At 40.0% G+C, this 15,003-nt stretch overlaps 1 protein-coding gene across 1 annotated transcript in view; it reads left to right on the forward strand.

Moving 5' to 3' along the window:
* Positions 1-2,582: 2,582 nt before the first annotated feature.
* Positions 2,583-15,003, forward strand: part of FHIP1A (FHF complex subunit HOOK interacting protein 1A) — a 53,139-nt gene continuing 40,718 nt past the window's right edge. The window contains exons 1-3 of the mRNA XM_064296154.1: positions 2,583-2,591; positions 6,387-6,554; positions 11,640-11,738. Coding sequence (XP_064152224.1) covers positions 2,583-2,591; positions 6,387-6,554; positions 11,640-11,738 — 276 coding nt within the window. The remainder of the gene's footprint in view (positions 2,592-6,386; positions 6,555-11,639; positions 11,739-15,003) is intronic.

A 15,003-nucleotide genomic window follows, 5' to 3' on the forward strand; every position in this document is an offset into this window, starting at 1 on the left:
CTCATTGGTCCAGTTGTGAGGATTTTTGTTTTCTTTATGTTGAGGTGTAATACATACTGAAAGCTGTGGTCTTTGATCTTCACCAGTAAGTGTTTCCAGTCCTCTTCACTGTCAGCAAGCAAGGTTGTGACATCTGCATAATGCAGGTTGTTAGTGAGTCTTCCTCCAATCCTAATGCCCCGTTCTTCTTAATACAGTCCAATTTATTGGATTATGTCTTCAGCATACAGACTGAATAGGTATGGTGAAAGGATACGACCCTGATGCACACCTTTCCTGACTTTAAACCATGCAGTATCCTCTTGTTCTGTTCTAACGACTGCCTCTTGATCCATGTACAGATTCCTCATGAGCACAATTAAGTGTTCTGGAATTCTTATTCTCCTCAATGTCATCCATAATTTGTTATGATCCACACAGTCAAATGCCTTAGCATAGTCAACAAAACACAGGTAAACATCTTTCTGGTATTCTGTGCTTTTAGGCAGGATCCATCTGACTTCAGCAATGACATCCCTGGTTCCACATCCTCTTCTGAATACAGCTTGAATTTCTGGCAGTTCCCTGTTGATGTACTACTGCAACTGCTCTTGAATTATCTTCAGCAAAATTTTGCTTGCATATATTATTAATGATATTGTTCGATAATTTCCACATTCGGTTGGGTCACCTTTCATTGGAATAGGTATAAATATGGATCTCTTCCAGTCAGTTGGCCAGATAGCTGTCTTCCAAATTTCTTGGCGTAGACAAGCGAACACTTCCAGCACTGCATCCGTTTGTTGAAACATCTCATTTGGTATTCCATCAATTACCGGAGCCTTGTTTTTCATCAATGCCTTCAGTGTAGCTTGGACTTCTTCCTTCAGTACTGTTCGTTCCTGATCATATATTACCTCCTGACATGGTTGAAGGCCGACCAATTCTTTTTGGTATAATGACCCTGTGTATTCCTTCCATCTTCTTTTGATGCTTCCTGCACCGCTCAGTATTTTCCCTGCAGAATCCTTCAGTGTTGCAACTCGAGGCTTGAATTTTTTCTTTAGTTCTTTCAGCTTGAGAAACGCTGAACATGTTCTTCCCTTTTGGTTTTCTGTCTCCAGGTCTTTGCATATGTCGTCATAATACTTTACTTTGTCTTCTTGAGCCACCCTTTGAAATCTGCCGTTTAGCTCTTTTGCTTCATCATTTTTTCCTTTTGCTTTAGCTGCTCAATGTTCAAGGGCAAGTTTCAGAGCCTCTTCTGTCATCCATTTAGGTATTTTCTTTCTCTCCTGTCTTCTTAATGACCTCTTGCTTTCTTCACGAATGACGCCCTTGATGTCATTCCACTACTCATGTAGTCTTTGGTCATTAGTGTTTAACGCGTCAAATCTGTTCTTGTGATGGTCTCTAAATTCAGGTGGGATATATTCAAGGTTGTACTTTGGCTTTTGTGGACTTTTTCTAATTTTCTTCAGTTTCAACTTGAACTGGCATATGAGTAATTGATGGTCTGATCCGCAGTTGGCTCCTAGCCTTGTTCTGACTGATGAAGTTGAGCTTTTCCATCCTCTCTTTCACAAATATAGTCAATTCGATTCCTGTGTTATTGCATCTGGTGAGGCCCATATGCATAAACCCAGTACCCAGTGCTGTTGAGTCGATTCCCCATATGTATAGTCGCTGTTTATGTTGGTGAAAGGAGGTATTTGCAATGAAGAAGTCATTGGTCTTGCAAAATTCAATCATGCAATTTTCAGCATCGCTCCTACCACCAAGGCCATATTTTCCAACTACCGATCCTTCTTCATTTCCATCTTTTGCATTTCAACCACCAGTAGTTATCAGTCAATTTTAGACTGCAGAAGTTATTAACAATCTTCAATTTCTTCATCTTTGGCCTTAGTGGTTGGTGCATAAATTTGAATAATAGTTGTATTAACTGGTCTTCCTTGTAGGCGTATGGATATTATCCTAGCATTGACAGAGTTGTACTTCAGGATAGATCTTGAAATGTTCTTTTTGGTGATAAATTCAACACTGTTCCTTTTCAAGTTGTCATTCCAGTATACTAGACCATATGATTGTCCAATTCAAAATGACCAATACTAGTCCATTTCAGCTCACTAATGCCTAGAGTATTGTTCTTTATGTGTTCCATTTCATATCATTGTTAGTGTAGTGCTTTTCAATGTTTTCCACTGCAGCTTACAGAAATTTATTTTATACATTTATGTATGTTGTTGTTATGTGCCATTGAGTCAGTTCAGCTGGTAGATTCAAACTGCAGACCTTTTGGTTAGCAGCCAAGTTCTTAACCATTGCACCATATATGTATTTATTGAACATGTAGCAAAGCACATACCTATGTAGTATACTACATATATATAACCTGAACAAAATATGTATACAGAAGTTTCACAAAACAGTACTTCTTAGTACATGCAATATTCCCTGATGTTTTCTGTTTGAATCTGGTCTAAACTGTTAGTGAATGAATAAATTGATTTCACTAGCCACTAGTATGTCTCAAACCATGGTTTAAAAAACATCAGTTTAAGAGGATTGGTAAAGGGCACTTGGCAAAGGGCTGATGGAGGATGGAGAAGGTGAGTGAAGAAAGAGACGTGCTTCAAAGAATGGGATAAACTGGATTTGATAGCAGAAAAATTAAATACATGAGTCAGGGCTTCATTCTAGAACTTGGGCTGAAAAGTAACACATAAGAGTGCCTCGTAGATAAATTCTTTATAGTCATGGTTGTACTTATCTCATCAAGGGTGATTGATTGTGGGAACTGGATTTTTCTTAAGTATTGCAGTTGTTGTGGTCTGTCTACCTTTAGTAAGAAATAACACTGGTAAACTTTAATATTCTTAAGCTTTATTATTGTGTATGATATGGCAGTAAGGTAGAAACTCATTTACTATTTCTGTGGAAATTTGTAACTACCTGCAATTCTTTATAGACCAAGGTAAATAAATACCTACAGTCATCTCTAAGGCAAAAGGTTTTCTTTAAATTAGCAGTGATTGTCTTTCATAACTAACCACCAACAGGATGCTACTTTCTTCTTTTGTGAACACTTCTTTAGGGCATTAGGTGAAGCTGCAGTTTTACATCCTGCACAACAGAGCTTCTTTTCTCTGGTGATTTATCGTTAGCTTTCAAGTGACCACACTTAGGCCCTGGTCTCATCCTTGTTAAGGAAGTTTCCTATTTGAGGCCATTAGAGGAAGTTTCTGAAAAGTAAGATAATGGGGCAGGAAAAGATTTTCTGAGATAAAAGGTTTCTAAGGGCTATGAGACTATGGTGGAGGGAAGAAATGGAAAGAGAAAGAAACCAAATTTTCCTGGTTTGGGTATTAATTTAAGGTGAGTGTGACCTCGATTTATAAAGAGTTTTCAATTTGATGCTTAATGGAATTGGGTGTTTAATATTTATAGCACGTTATGTAAATGCTGCCCCTCCAAGTGCTTTCTTCAATCCTCTTAGCTTATAAATGACAGCTTGATTTCTAAAAAGAAAGAAAATCTTTTCATTTATCCAGCCTAAGAGTAGTGAACAGTAGATGTTTAATGCCCTCCTTTTATGTCTGCCCCAGAGCCTGAGACTTATATTCCAAAGAGTTCATCGCTGTGCTTTTGAGCTTATTAAGGGCATGGGTAACTTAAGGGGGAAAGGCTGATGCTGCATTACGGTGCAAAGGCAGCTCCTGAAATTCTGCAGGACACACCAGTTCACCGTACTCGACAGGGAAGTTGAAAATACTGCTTTACAGAAACTACACACGCGGCCCATTTGGAATGATTAGCATTGCTTTTCTCCAGTGGTCACTACTGTTTGGGACTTAGACTTTGCCTGAGTCATTTTGGAGCATAGTTGTTTTTGCTCCAGGACCCTGCGGTTGCAGTGGTGGAGTGGATGTGTGCTAATGGAGCTGCATGTTTGCGACTGATATTTGGTGATATCAGTTATTTTTAGGTCCTTATAAAAAAAGAAAATGTCCCCAACCTCTGGGCCTTCAAAACACGTTTAGAGGACAGGGAAGGATGAAAAGTTAAGTGCACCTCTGGCAAACGTAAATTGCTAAGTCCTTGAAGGCTGCCATTCACTCAGGAAATGTTTTTGAAGTACCTTCTACATGCCAGACTCTGTTCACTGCACTGGGGTAGTAAAGAAAAGAGACAGCAAGTGTGGTGTCCCATGACGGCGTCACCAGAGCCATGCGTGTGGGGCTAGAGAACTCCACAAACACAGGGATGTTTGGATTTTGTTTCAGAAGTAGGGACAGTCTGCGAGAAGCACTCTTCTCAAGGTAATCTATTTGCCAAGTGGTTGATGCTCACCTGTTGCCCTTGGCAGTATGTGGGCCACAGAGAGCCCTTTAGAGTTGGTCTGATGAGAGTGGTGTGCTGAATGTTTGAGGGCTCACAGTGTGGGTGCCCAGCAGGAGGGGAGGGTGTTTGCATTCTGATGCTGTGCTCCGGGCCACTCAGGACACTGCTCTGTGAGTTTTCAGTAGATTCCAGAGAGTGGATTCAAACTTACTATATTGGCATGTCTTACATAGAATAAAGAAAACAGACAAAATGTATTTGATAACATCACATCCACCTGGACTCATCTCCCCAAAATGTAGCTGAGAACCAAGAAATATGTTTATTTAAGCGGCCAGAAATGATACCACCGAGCCTATATGCACCGATGTGTCAGTCAGGGCCTGTCTACGCTTAGGTGACATATTTGGAGGACTGGCTTCTAACCTCATCTGTGGATTTTGAAAGCAGAAAATTACAAGGGGAAGAGGAATGTTGTATAAAAGGAACAGCCCAAATAATGGTACGGTAGGGTGACAGCTAACGGCTTTAAAGGGAGGGAGAAAGAAGATAAAAAAGGAGAAAGAGAAGATATAATCACTGAAAAAGAGTTGCCATGTGTTAAGTACAGCATCAAGTACCTTAGACCCATAGTGGGGTGGTTTCTAAGGTTTCTGGGGTGTGGTGTTGGAATGTGTGATTTGAACTGTTTCCCTGGTGATCTTCACGCATCTGAGTTTGGCTGTTTCTATACTAGAGGTGGAGCCCTGATGGCGCAGTGGTGTTAAGAGCTCAGGCTGCTAACCCAAAGGTCGGCAGTTCAAATCTACCAGCTGCTCCTTGGAAACACTATGGTGCAGTTCTACTCTGTCCTACAGGGTCGCTATAGGGTCGCTGTGAGTCAGAAAGGACTCAATGGCAACGAGTTTTGTTTTTTTGGTTTATACTACAGGCAGTAGAGCAATTGATAACCCTGATGATGACCCTAATTATCAAGTGATACTGTATTTTGTTTTTAGGAGGACAAAGAAGTGTATACTAGCTCTTAAAGTATTTCCAATCAAAATGTTTAAAATTAAAATTTTGATGTTTAAAGGAATAAATTCTTAGTTCTCTGAAAAACTCGACTCTTCAGATTATATTCCCAGAAAGACTGGCATTTTACTACATGGAAAAATCATACCAGGTAGAAGATATTAATTTGTATTGTAAAAAAAAAGTCCCCGTTACTTTATAAGCAGTAGGTACTTGTTGTTGTTAGTTGCCATGGGGTCGATTCTGACTCATGGTGACCCTATGTGCACAAAGTAGAAGTGCTCTATAGGGTTTTCAAGGCTGTGACCTTTTGGAAGTAGATCACCAGGCCTGTCTTCCGAGGTCCCTCTAGGTGGGTTTGAACCATCATCATTTCAACTACTACTCGAGCACTTAACTGTTTGCATCACTCAGGGATTCCTAATAAGCTCTTAAAGCACTTTATAAATAACACTTAATGTATATTATTCAGTTATAAAAATTTGACTTGCAACTCACCAGAAACATGTCTGAATATTTGCGGCACTTGTCTGTTCCTCTCGTTTGTCATTTATTATATTATTATTTGTTGATTAGATAGATACATAGCCCATCTTCCTGATGGACAGGAAGTGTGCTCTGATGTTCCTTGTACATGGCAGATCCCAGTAAATGTCTATCGAATGACTAATAATGAACAAGTTATGCGGAGCTTTCTAATTAGTCCTCTACTGACCATGTAAACACTTGCCATTGTCTTTTTTTCATTTTTTGATTACACACTAAAACCTTATTGTATTTGAACAGCATTTAATGATTAGAGTTGTTGAAGCACTTGAATTACTTCTTTATGCCTTGTTTTTCCTTTACTGAATTAAAGGTGGAAGCAGCACTAGGTGTTTGTGGAACACAAATAGGCTATGGGTTTCAGATGGAACTCTGAAGTATGTTCTTGTGGCAGGAGTGTTCTTTCCTTGAGGGGGTGCTGCGGTGAGGCAGGGAGTCATTGGGGGCATGTATTGCAGCATCGTGGGGAAGTTCACCTGTGCTCATTCTGTCTTCGGTCACAGGTGACTGTGGAGGAGGTCATGACCACAACCGCATATCTGGACCTTTTCCTGCGCAGTGTCTCTGAGCCAGCACTACTTGAGATCTTCCTCCGTTTCATCCTGTTGCACCAGCATGAGAACATCCACATATTGGACACTCTTACGAGCCGAATCAACACTCCGTTTCGGGTAAGGAGAGCCCAGAGAAAGGGAACTCCTAACTGAGAACAGACTTCAGGAGAGTTCTTATTGGAATGAGATTAGGAATATTTTCTCTTCCTCTTGTTTTCCTTTGCAGCCATTACCTTTCTTCTGTTTTGGGAAGGGTGAATTAGATAACGTGTTTTGCTATCAGAAGCTCTTTCATAGGACATTTTTCTCAATTTGTCTGGATTGGCACTTGCTTCTGTAAAGCTAGCAGAATGTGCTTCTGGGGAGGCAAGATGCAGAGAAATATACGGGTTTACTTGCCAAGAAATGCCAAGGAACCAGAATGTATCAAGTCTGGGTATTAGAGACCATATTTCTGTCCACAGGGTTTTGTTTTTTTTTTTAATATGATTTATTTTGTTGTTGTTTTTGAGGATATACACAGCAGAACATACAGCAGTTCAACAGTTTCTACATGTACAGTTCAGTGACATTGATTACATTCTTTGAGTTGAACAACCACTCTCACCCTCCTTTTCTGAATTATTCCTCTCCTGTTTTGTTTTTTTTTTAGTTTTTTGTTAACATAAGCTCACTGCTCCGTAACTTTCCTATCTGATCTTTCAAGTTGCTATTGTCATTTGATCCCATATAGATAGATCTTAAAAGAGCACAATGCTCAAGGCAGACATTTTTTACTAGTTAAGCTAAAATGTTTGGTTTTAAGAAGAGTTGAGGGAATATTTTTGGTTTAAGGTTTAAAGATTATCTCAGGAGAACAGTTTCAGGGGTTCATCTAGCCTCCAAGGCTCCAGAAAGTCTGGAGTCCATGGGAATTTGAAATTCTGGTCTGTATTTTCCCTGTTTTGATCAGGATTCTTCTATAGAATTATCGATCAAAATGTTCAGTAATGGTAGCTAGGCACCATCCAGTTCTTCTGGCCTCATGACAAAGGAGACAGTTGTTCACAGAGGCAGTTAGTCACACATTCCGTTTTTTCCTCCTATTCCTGACTCTCCTTTTTTTCTGTTGCTCCAGGAAAATAGAGACCAATTGTGGCTTGGGTGGACACCTGCAAGCTTTTAAGACCCTAGGCACTATGCAATGAACTAGGAGATAGAACAGAAGCACAAAACACATTATTAGGCCAATTAACTGTGAGGCCCCTTGAAACCATGACCCTAAACCTCCAAACAAGGAACAAATTCCACGAGATGTTTGGTTGTACATAAGCAGCCCCAGCATCAGCTCTGCGGAAGAAAGTCCTGGTGACTTGCTTCTGTAAAGACTACAGCCAGGGAAAGCCTATGGAACAGTTCTACTCCGTAACACATAGGGTCACCATGAGTTGAAATTGACTCGGTGGTAATAGGTTTTTTTTTTTTTCCTTTAGTTTTAGTTTGGAGCTGTGATTAACTTTGAAAATCTCCTTATACTACTAGTGCCCCACTTTGCACCCCACTCCCCAAAAGCTGACTCTATTGAATTGCAATCATTGTTTCAAAAGCACCATCAGCAAATGAATGGATAGACAAAATGTAGTAAATACATAAAATGGAATATTACTCAACCATAAAAAGAAGTGAAGTTCTGACCTATGCTACAACATGGATGAACCTTGAAAACATGCTGAGTGAAAGAAGCCAGACACAAAAGGACAAATACTGTATGATCCCATTTATATGAACTGTCTAAAATAAGGCAAATTTTTAGAGACAGAAAGTAGATTAGAGGTTGCCAGGGGCATGAGAGAGGTGGGAGGAGTGATGAGAAATTAGTGCTTAGTAGATACAGAGTTTCTGTTTGGGGTGATAAAATGTTCTGGAAATAGATAGTGGTGATTGTAAATGTGCCACTGAACTGTACACTTAAAAATGGTTAAAATGGTAAATTTTATATATATTTCACCACAATAAAAATAACATAAAAAAACAAAGGAATAATAATTAAAACAATGAATTTTTAGGTTTGTAACAAATATGCAAAGGCCAAAACCAAACCCATTGCTCTCGAATTGATTCTGAGTCAGGACGACCCTATAGGACAGAGCAGAACTGCCCCATAGGGTTTCCAAGGAGTGCCTGGTGGACCAGCTGCCAGCCGTTTGTTTAGCAGCCATAGCTCTTAACCACTATACTACCAGGGTTTCTGTAACGTATATAGAAGTAATATTTATAACAATAACACTGTGACTAATTTAGTAAAATCTAAAGTAGATTTTTGATAAGCCCTAGAGTGACCACAAAGAAAATAAAAAAAGTAGCCAAAAAATCATAAAATTGAAAGTATTCACTGAATGTAAAAAGGGCAGTAAAGGAGAAATAAAAACTTGATTCCGACTGGTGGAGACCCTATAGGACAGAGTAGAGCTGCCCCGTAGGGTTTCCAAGGAATGGCTGGTGGATTCAAACTGCCAGTCTATTGGTTAGCAGCCAAATGCTTAACCACTGTGCCATCAGGGCCCCAAAGGAGGAATAGAGGAACAAAAAAGACATGAAACATATAGAAAACAAAAAGTAAAATGGCAGATGTAAATTCAACTATATAGATAATAACATTAAATGTGAATAGAGAAAACACTCCAATCAGAAGTCAGAGATTATCAGATGGATTTATTAAAAAAAGTGGATCCATCTGTATGCTGTCTAGAGGAGATGCATTTCAGAATCAAAGATACAAATAGGTAAAAGCGTTGAAAAAGATATACCGTGGAAACGGCAACCATAGAAAGGTGACATAGCTATACTAATGTTAGACAAAATCTAAAACAACAAACGTTACTAGAGCTAAAGAGGGGCATTTTATAATGATAAAAGGGTCACTCCATCAGGAAGATATAGCAATTATAAACGTATATACATCTAAAAACAGAGCCTCAAAATACACAAAGCAAAAACTGACAGAATTTAAAGGGAGAGACAATTCAACAATAATTCTTGAAGACTTCAATACTTTTAATAATGAATAGAACCACTACAGAGAAGATCAACAAGGAAACAGAAGACTTGAACAACACTATCAGCCAGTAGGCCTAACAGACATCTATACAGCACTCTGCCTAACAGCAAAATATACAATCTTTTCAAGTGCACATGAAATATTCTAAAAGATAGACCATATGCTAGACTATAAAACAAATGTCAATGAATAAAAATGATGGAAACCATACAAAGTGTGTTCACTGATCACAATGGAGTGAAATTAGAAATTAGTATCAAAAAGAAATTTGAGAAATTCACAAATATATGGAAATTAAACAGCACAGTCCTAAATACCAATGGGTCAAAGAAGAAATTACAAGGGAAATGAGAATATATTTAACTGAGGTACAACATACAAAAATTTATGGAATGCTACCCTTCCCCTGAAGGCATTGGTAAAAAACAAGGCTCCGGGAATTGATGGAATACCAGTTGAGATGTTTCAACAAATGGATGTAGCACTGGAAGTGGTCGTTTGTCTATGCCAAGAAATTTGGAAGACAGTTCCCTGGCCAACCGACTGGAAGAGATCCATATTTATTCCTATTCCAAACAAAGATGATCCCACCAAATGTGGAAATTATCGGACAACATCATTAATATCACATGCAAGTAAAATTTTGCTGAAGATCATTCAAAAGCAGCTGCAGCAGTATATGGACAGGGAACTTCCAGAAATTCAAGCTGGATTCAGAAGAGGACGTGGAACCAGGGATATCATTGCTGATGTCAGATAGATCCTGGCTGAAAGCGGATAATATCAGAGAGATGTTTACCTGTGTTTTACTGACTATGCAAAGACGTTTGACTGTGTGGATCATAACAAATTATGGATAACATTGTGGAGAATGGGAATTCCAGAACCCTTATTTGTGCTCATGAAGAACCTGTGTATAGATCAAGAGGCAGTCGTTCGAACAGAACAAGGGGATACTGGGTGGTTCAAAGTCAGAAAAAGTGTGTGTCAGGGTTGTATCCTTTCCCCATACCTGTTCAATCTGTATGCTGAGCGAATAACCTGAGAAGCTGGACTCCATGAAGAACAGGGGATCAGGACTGGAGGAAGACTCATTAACAACCTGTGTTATGCAGATGTCACAACCTTGCTTGCTGGAAGTGAAGAGGACTTGAAACACTGATGAAGATCCACAGCCTTCAGTATGGATTACACCTCAGTGTAAAGGAAACCAAAATCCTCACAACTAGACCAATAAGCAGCATCATGATAAATGGAGAAAAGACTGAAATGGTGAAGGATTTCATTTTCCTTGGATCTACAGTCCACATCCATGGAAGCAGCAGTCAAGAAATCAAATGACACGTTGCACCGGGCAAATCGGCTGCTGGAAAAGAACTGTTTAAAGTGTTGAAAAGCAGAGATGTCACATTGAGGACTAAGGTGTGTCTGACCCAAGCCATGGTGTTTTCAACTGCCTCATATGCATGTGAAAAGCTCGACAATGCGTAAGGAAGACAGAAGAAAGAATTGACACCTTTGAAATGTGGTGTTGGCGAAGAATACTGAATATATACCATGGACTGCCAAAAGAATGAACAAATCTGTTTTGGAAGAAGTACAACCATAACACTCCTTAGAAGCAAGGATGGTGAGACTGCATCTCACATACTTTGAACATGTTATCAGAAGGGACCAGTCCCTGGAGAAGGACATCATGCTTGGTAAAGTACAGGGTCAGTAAAAAAGAGGAAGGCCTTCAACAAGATGAATTGACACAGTGACTGCAACAGTGGGCTCAAGCGTAACAAGGATTGTGAGGATGGCACAGGACAATGCAGTGTTTCCTTCTGTAATACATAGGGTTGCTCTGAGTTGGAACCAACTGGAAGGCACCTAACAACAACACCCTCCCCTGCTGGAGAGAGCACATGTGTTCCTCCTGGCTGCCTGCCTTACCCCTCCCCAACCAGAGAGTACCTGCAGGACCCTCGGTTGCCGGCCCTGCCCCCTCCCATTGTAGAGAGCACCTGCGCACACCCACTTTGACACACACCCCCTCCCGCCAGCCACCCTGCCCCCACCATGGAAGGAGCACCTCAGCGACCCCCTCCCCCATGCCAGCCTTGCACCTTGCCCAGCACTTGCCCATCTGGTGAGCGACTGAGCATTCCCAATGTTGCCAGATAGCACCTGCCCAGTGCACCCTCAGCTATCTCATGTGTACATTGCTCGCAGTTGCCCAGATCAACTGGGGGCAGGAGGTGAACCCTCTGTGCCAACAGGTGAGCGATCACTGAAGCACACTCAACCTGTCTGCACTGATAAATCAAAACGAAACAAAACAAGGAAAACTTACGGGATACAGCAAAAGCAGGGCTTAGAGGGAAATTTATAGCTGTATGCACCTACATGAAAATAGAAGAAAGATCTCAAATCAAGAACCTAACTTTCCTCCTTAAGATACTGGAAAAAGAAACACAAACTCAGAGCAAGCAGAAGGAAGGGAATAATAAGGATTAGAGCAGAAATCAATGAAATAGAAAATAATGGAGAAATCAACAAATTATTGAAAAAATAAACTTGAGAAACCTTTAGCTAGACTAACCAAGAAAACAAGAGAGATGGCTCAAATTATTAAAATCAGGACTGAAAAAGTGGCTATTCCTGTCAACCTTACAGAAATGAAAAGGATTGTAAGAGAATACTGTGAACAACTATATGCCAACACATTAGATAACTGAGATGAGATGAACAAATTCTAGAAAGACATAAACCCCTGAAACTGATTTGAGAAGAATTAGAAATTCTGACTAGATCTGTAACAGGTGAAGAAACTGAATCAGAAATTCTGAATAGATCCATAACAAGTGAAAAGTCTGAATCAGTGTTTATAAAACTACCCACAAAGAAAGACCAAGGCCCAGATGGCTTCACTGCTGGATTCTACCAAACACTTAAAGAAAAATTAATACCAATTCTTCACAAACTCTTCCAGAAAATAGAAGAGGAGGGAACACTTCTCAACTATTCTGTGAGGTCAGTATTACCCTGATACCAAAGCCAGATACCTCACAAGAAAACCACACACCAATATCTCTTGTGACTATAAAAAACCTCAACAAATTATTAGCAAGCTGAACCGGGCAATATAGAAACAGAATTACACACCATAACCAAGTGGGATTTATCCCAGAAATGCAAGGCCAGTTTAACATCTGAAAATCAGTTAATATAATACTCCGTATTAGTAGAATAAAGGACAAAACTCATTCAATCATCTCAATAGACACAGAAAAAAATATTTGACAAAATCTAGCACCCCTTCATGATAAAAACACTCAACAACCAAGGAATTGAAGGAAACTTCCTCAGTCTGGTAAAAGGCATCTACAGAAAACTCACAGCTAACATCATACTTCATGGTGAATGGCTTACTCATCAGGTGGATGGCTTTAACAGTGAAAAATTTATTTCTTCACAGTAAGTAGGCTAAAAGTCCAAATTCAGGGTGTCAGCTCCAGGGAAAGGCTTTCGCTCTCTCTCGACCTTCTCATCCCTCGAACTAGGAGCTTCTCTGCACAGGGACCGTGGGTCCAAAGGACACACTCTGCTCCCAGCGCTGCTCTCTTGGTGGTATGAGATCACCCTGTCTGCTCACTTCTCTCTTTTATATCTCAAGAGATTGTCTCAAGACAAAATCCAATCTTGTAGGTTGAGTCCTGCCTCACTAACACAATTGCCGCCCATCCTCCCTCATTAACATCATGGTGGCAGGATTTACAACGTAACAGAAAAATCGCAGACCAGGAATCATGGCCAGGCCAAACTGATAAATACATTTTTGGGGGGAGTATATGTGACAGTGAATGACAGAAAATTTTCCCTCTAAGATCAGGAACAGGAGAAGGATATTTGCTTCTGCCACTTCTATTCAACATTGAGGTTCTAGCCAGGACAATTAGACAAGAAAATGAAATTCAGGTAGTCCCTGACTAATGACAGGATTCCATTCCAATGACTGCATCCTAAGTCAGTTCTGATGTAAATCGAATACCTCTTTTTTTTAGCCTTCATTATTACTGCCTTTATTATTACTGCCTTTCATTATCAGAATCTTTGTAAATCTTTAGGAATCGGAAACATGAACATCTGAGAATTATAACATCTGCAAATTACATACTACAGTATTATGTGTAGTACAAAAAAACAGATGGCCATGAGTTTGGTTCGTTATAACTTGAATACATCATAAATCAGGGAGAACCTAGTAAAAGGCACACAGATTAAAATAAAATTATCTGTATTTGTAGATGACATGACCCTAAAGAATCTACTAAACAACTGTCTTTGGCTGGGTTCTCAAGAGAAGCAAAACCAGTAAAAAGTATAAATACATAGACAGTTTATATCAAGGAAATGGCTCACGCAGTTGTAGAGGCTGGAAAATCCCAAGTTCTTGGGTTAGGCTGAAGACTTCTTCTGACTTACGTAGCTGCCTGGGCTGGTGAATCCAAGATTGGCAGGTCAGACAGCAGGCCTCTGGCTCACAGGCTATGGAGACTGATGAATCCCAAGATGGGCAGGCAAGACAGCAGGTAAGCTGCTAGCTCAAGTCCAAAGAAATGAAGGTCAGGCAAACAGGAGGCAGCTGTAGGATCCAGAGTGAGCAAAAGCCCACGAGCCTTACCAGAAAGTCCCCTTATATTGGATGCGGGCCATACCCCCCAACGAAACTCCGTTTCAGCTGGTTGGCTACTCACACAGATTCTATCGTGGAGGTGATCACATTATATCAGATCACATCACAATGCTGATTACATCATTATACAGCTGCCAAACTAGGTCATAACTGCCAAACCACTGAGAATCATGGCCCAGCTAAGTTGATACACAACCTTAGTAATCACAACTTTTAGAACTAATAAATGAGTTTGGCAAGATTGAAGGATACAAGATTAATATCCAAAAATCAATTGTATTTCTCTGTAATAGCAGTGAAAATGAAATGAAATTTAAACAATTCCATTTGTAATAGCATTGTTATTAGGTGCTATCGAGTCAGTTCCAACTCCTAGCAACCCTATGTACAGCAAAACAAAACACTACCTATTCCTGTGCCATCCTCACGATTGTTGTCATGCTTGAGCCCATTGTTGCAGCCACTATGTCAGTCCATCTTGTTGAGGGTCTTCCTCTTTTCTGCTGACCTTCTACTTTATCAAGCATGATGTCCTTTTCAGGGACTGGTCCCTCCTGATAACATGTCCCAAGTATGTCAGACAGAGTCTTGCCATCCTTGCTTCTAAGGAGTGTTCTGACTGTACTTCTTCCAAGACAGATTAGTTTATTCTTCTGGCACTCCGTGGTATATTCAGTATTCTTTGCCAACACCAGAATTCAAAGCCATCAGTTTTTCTTTGCTCTTCTTCATTCATTGTCCAGCTTTCCCATGCATAGGAGGCAACTGAAAACATCATGACTTGGGTCAGGCATACCTTACTCCTTAAAGTGGCATCTTTGTTTTTTAACACTTTAAAAAGGTCTTTT

Source organism: Loxodonta africana, chromosome 13 (genome assembly GCF_030014295.1).
Source record: "Loxodonta africana isolate mLoxAfr1 chromosome 13, mLoxAfr1.hap2, whole genome shotgun sequence".
Taxonomy (NCBI): domain Eukaryota; kingdom Metazoa; phylum Chordata; class Mammalia; order Proboscidea; family Elephantidae; genus Loxodonta; species Loxodonta africana.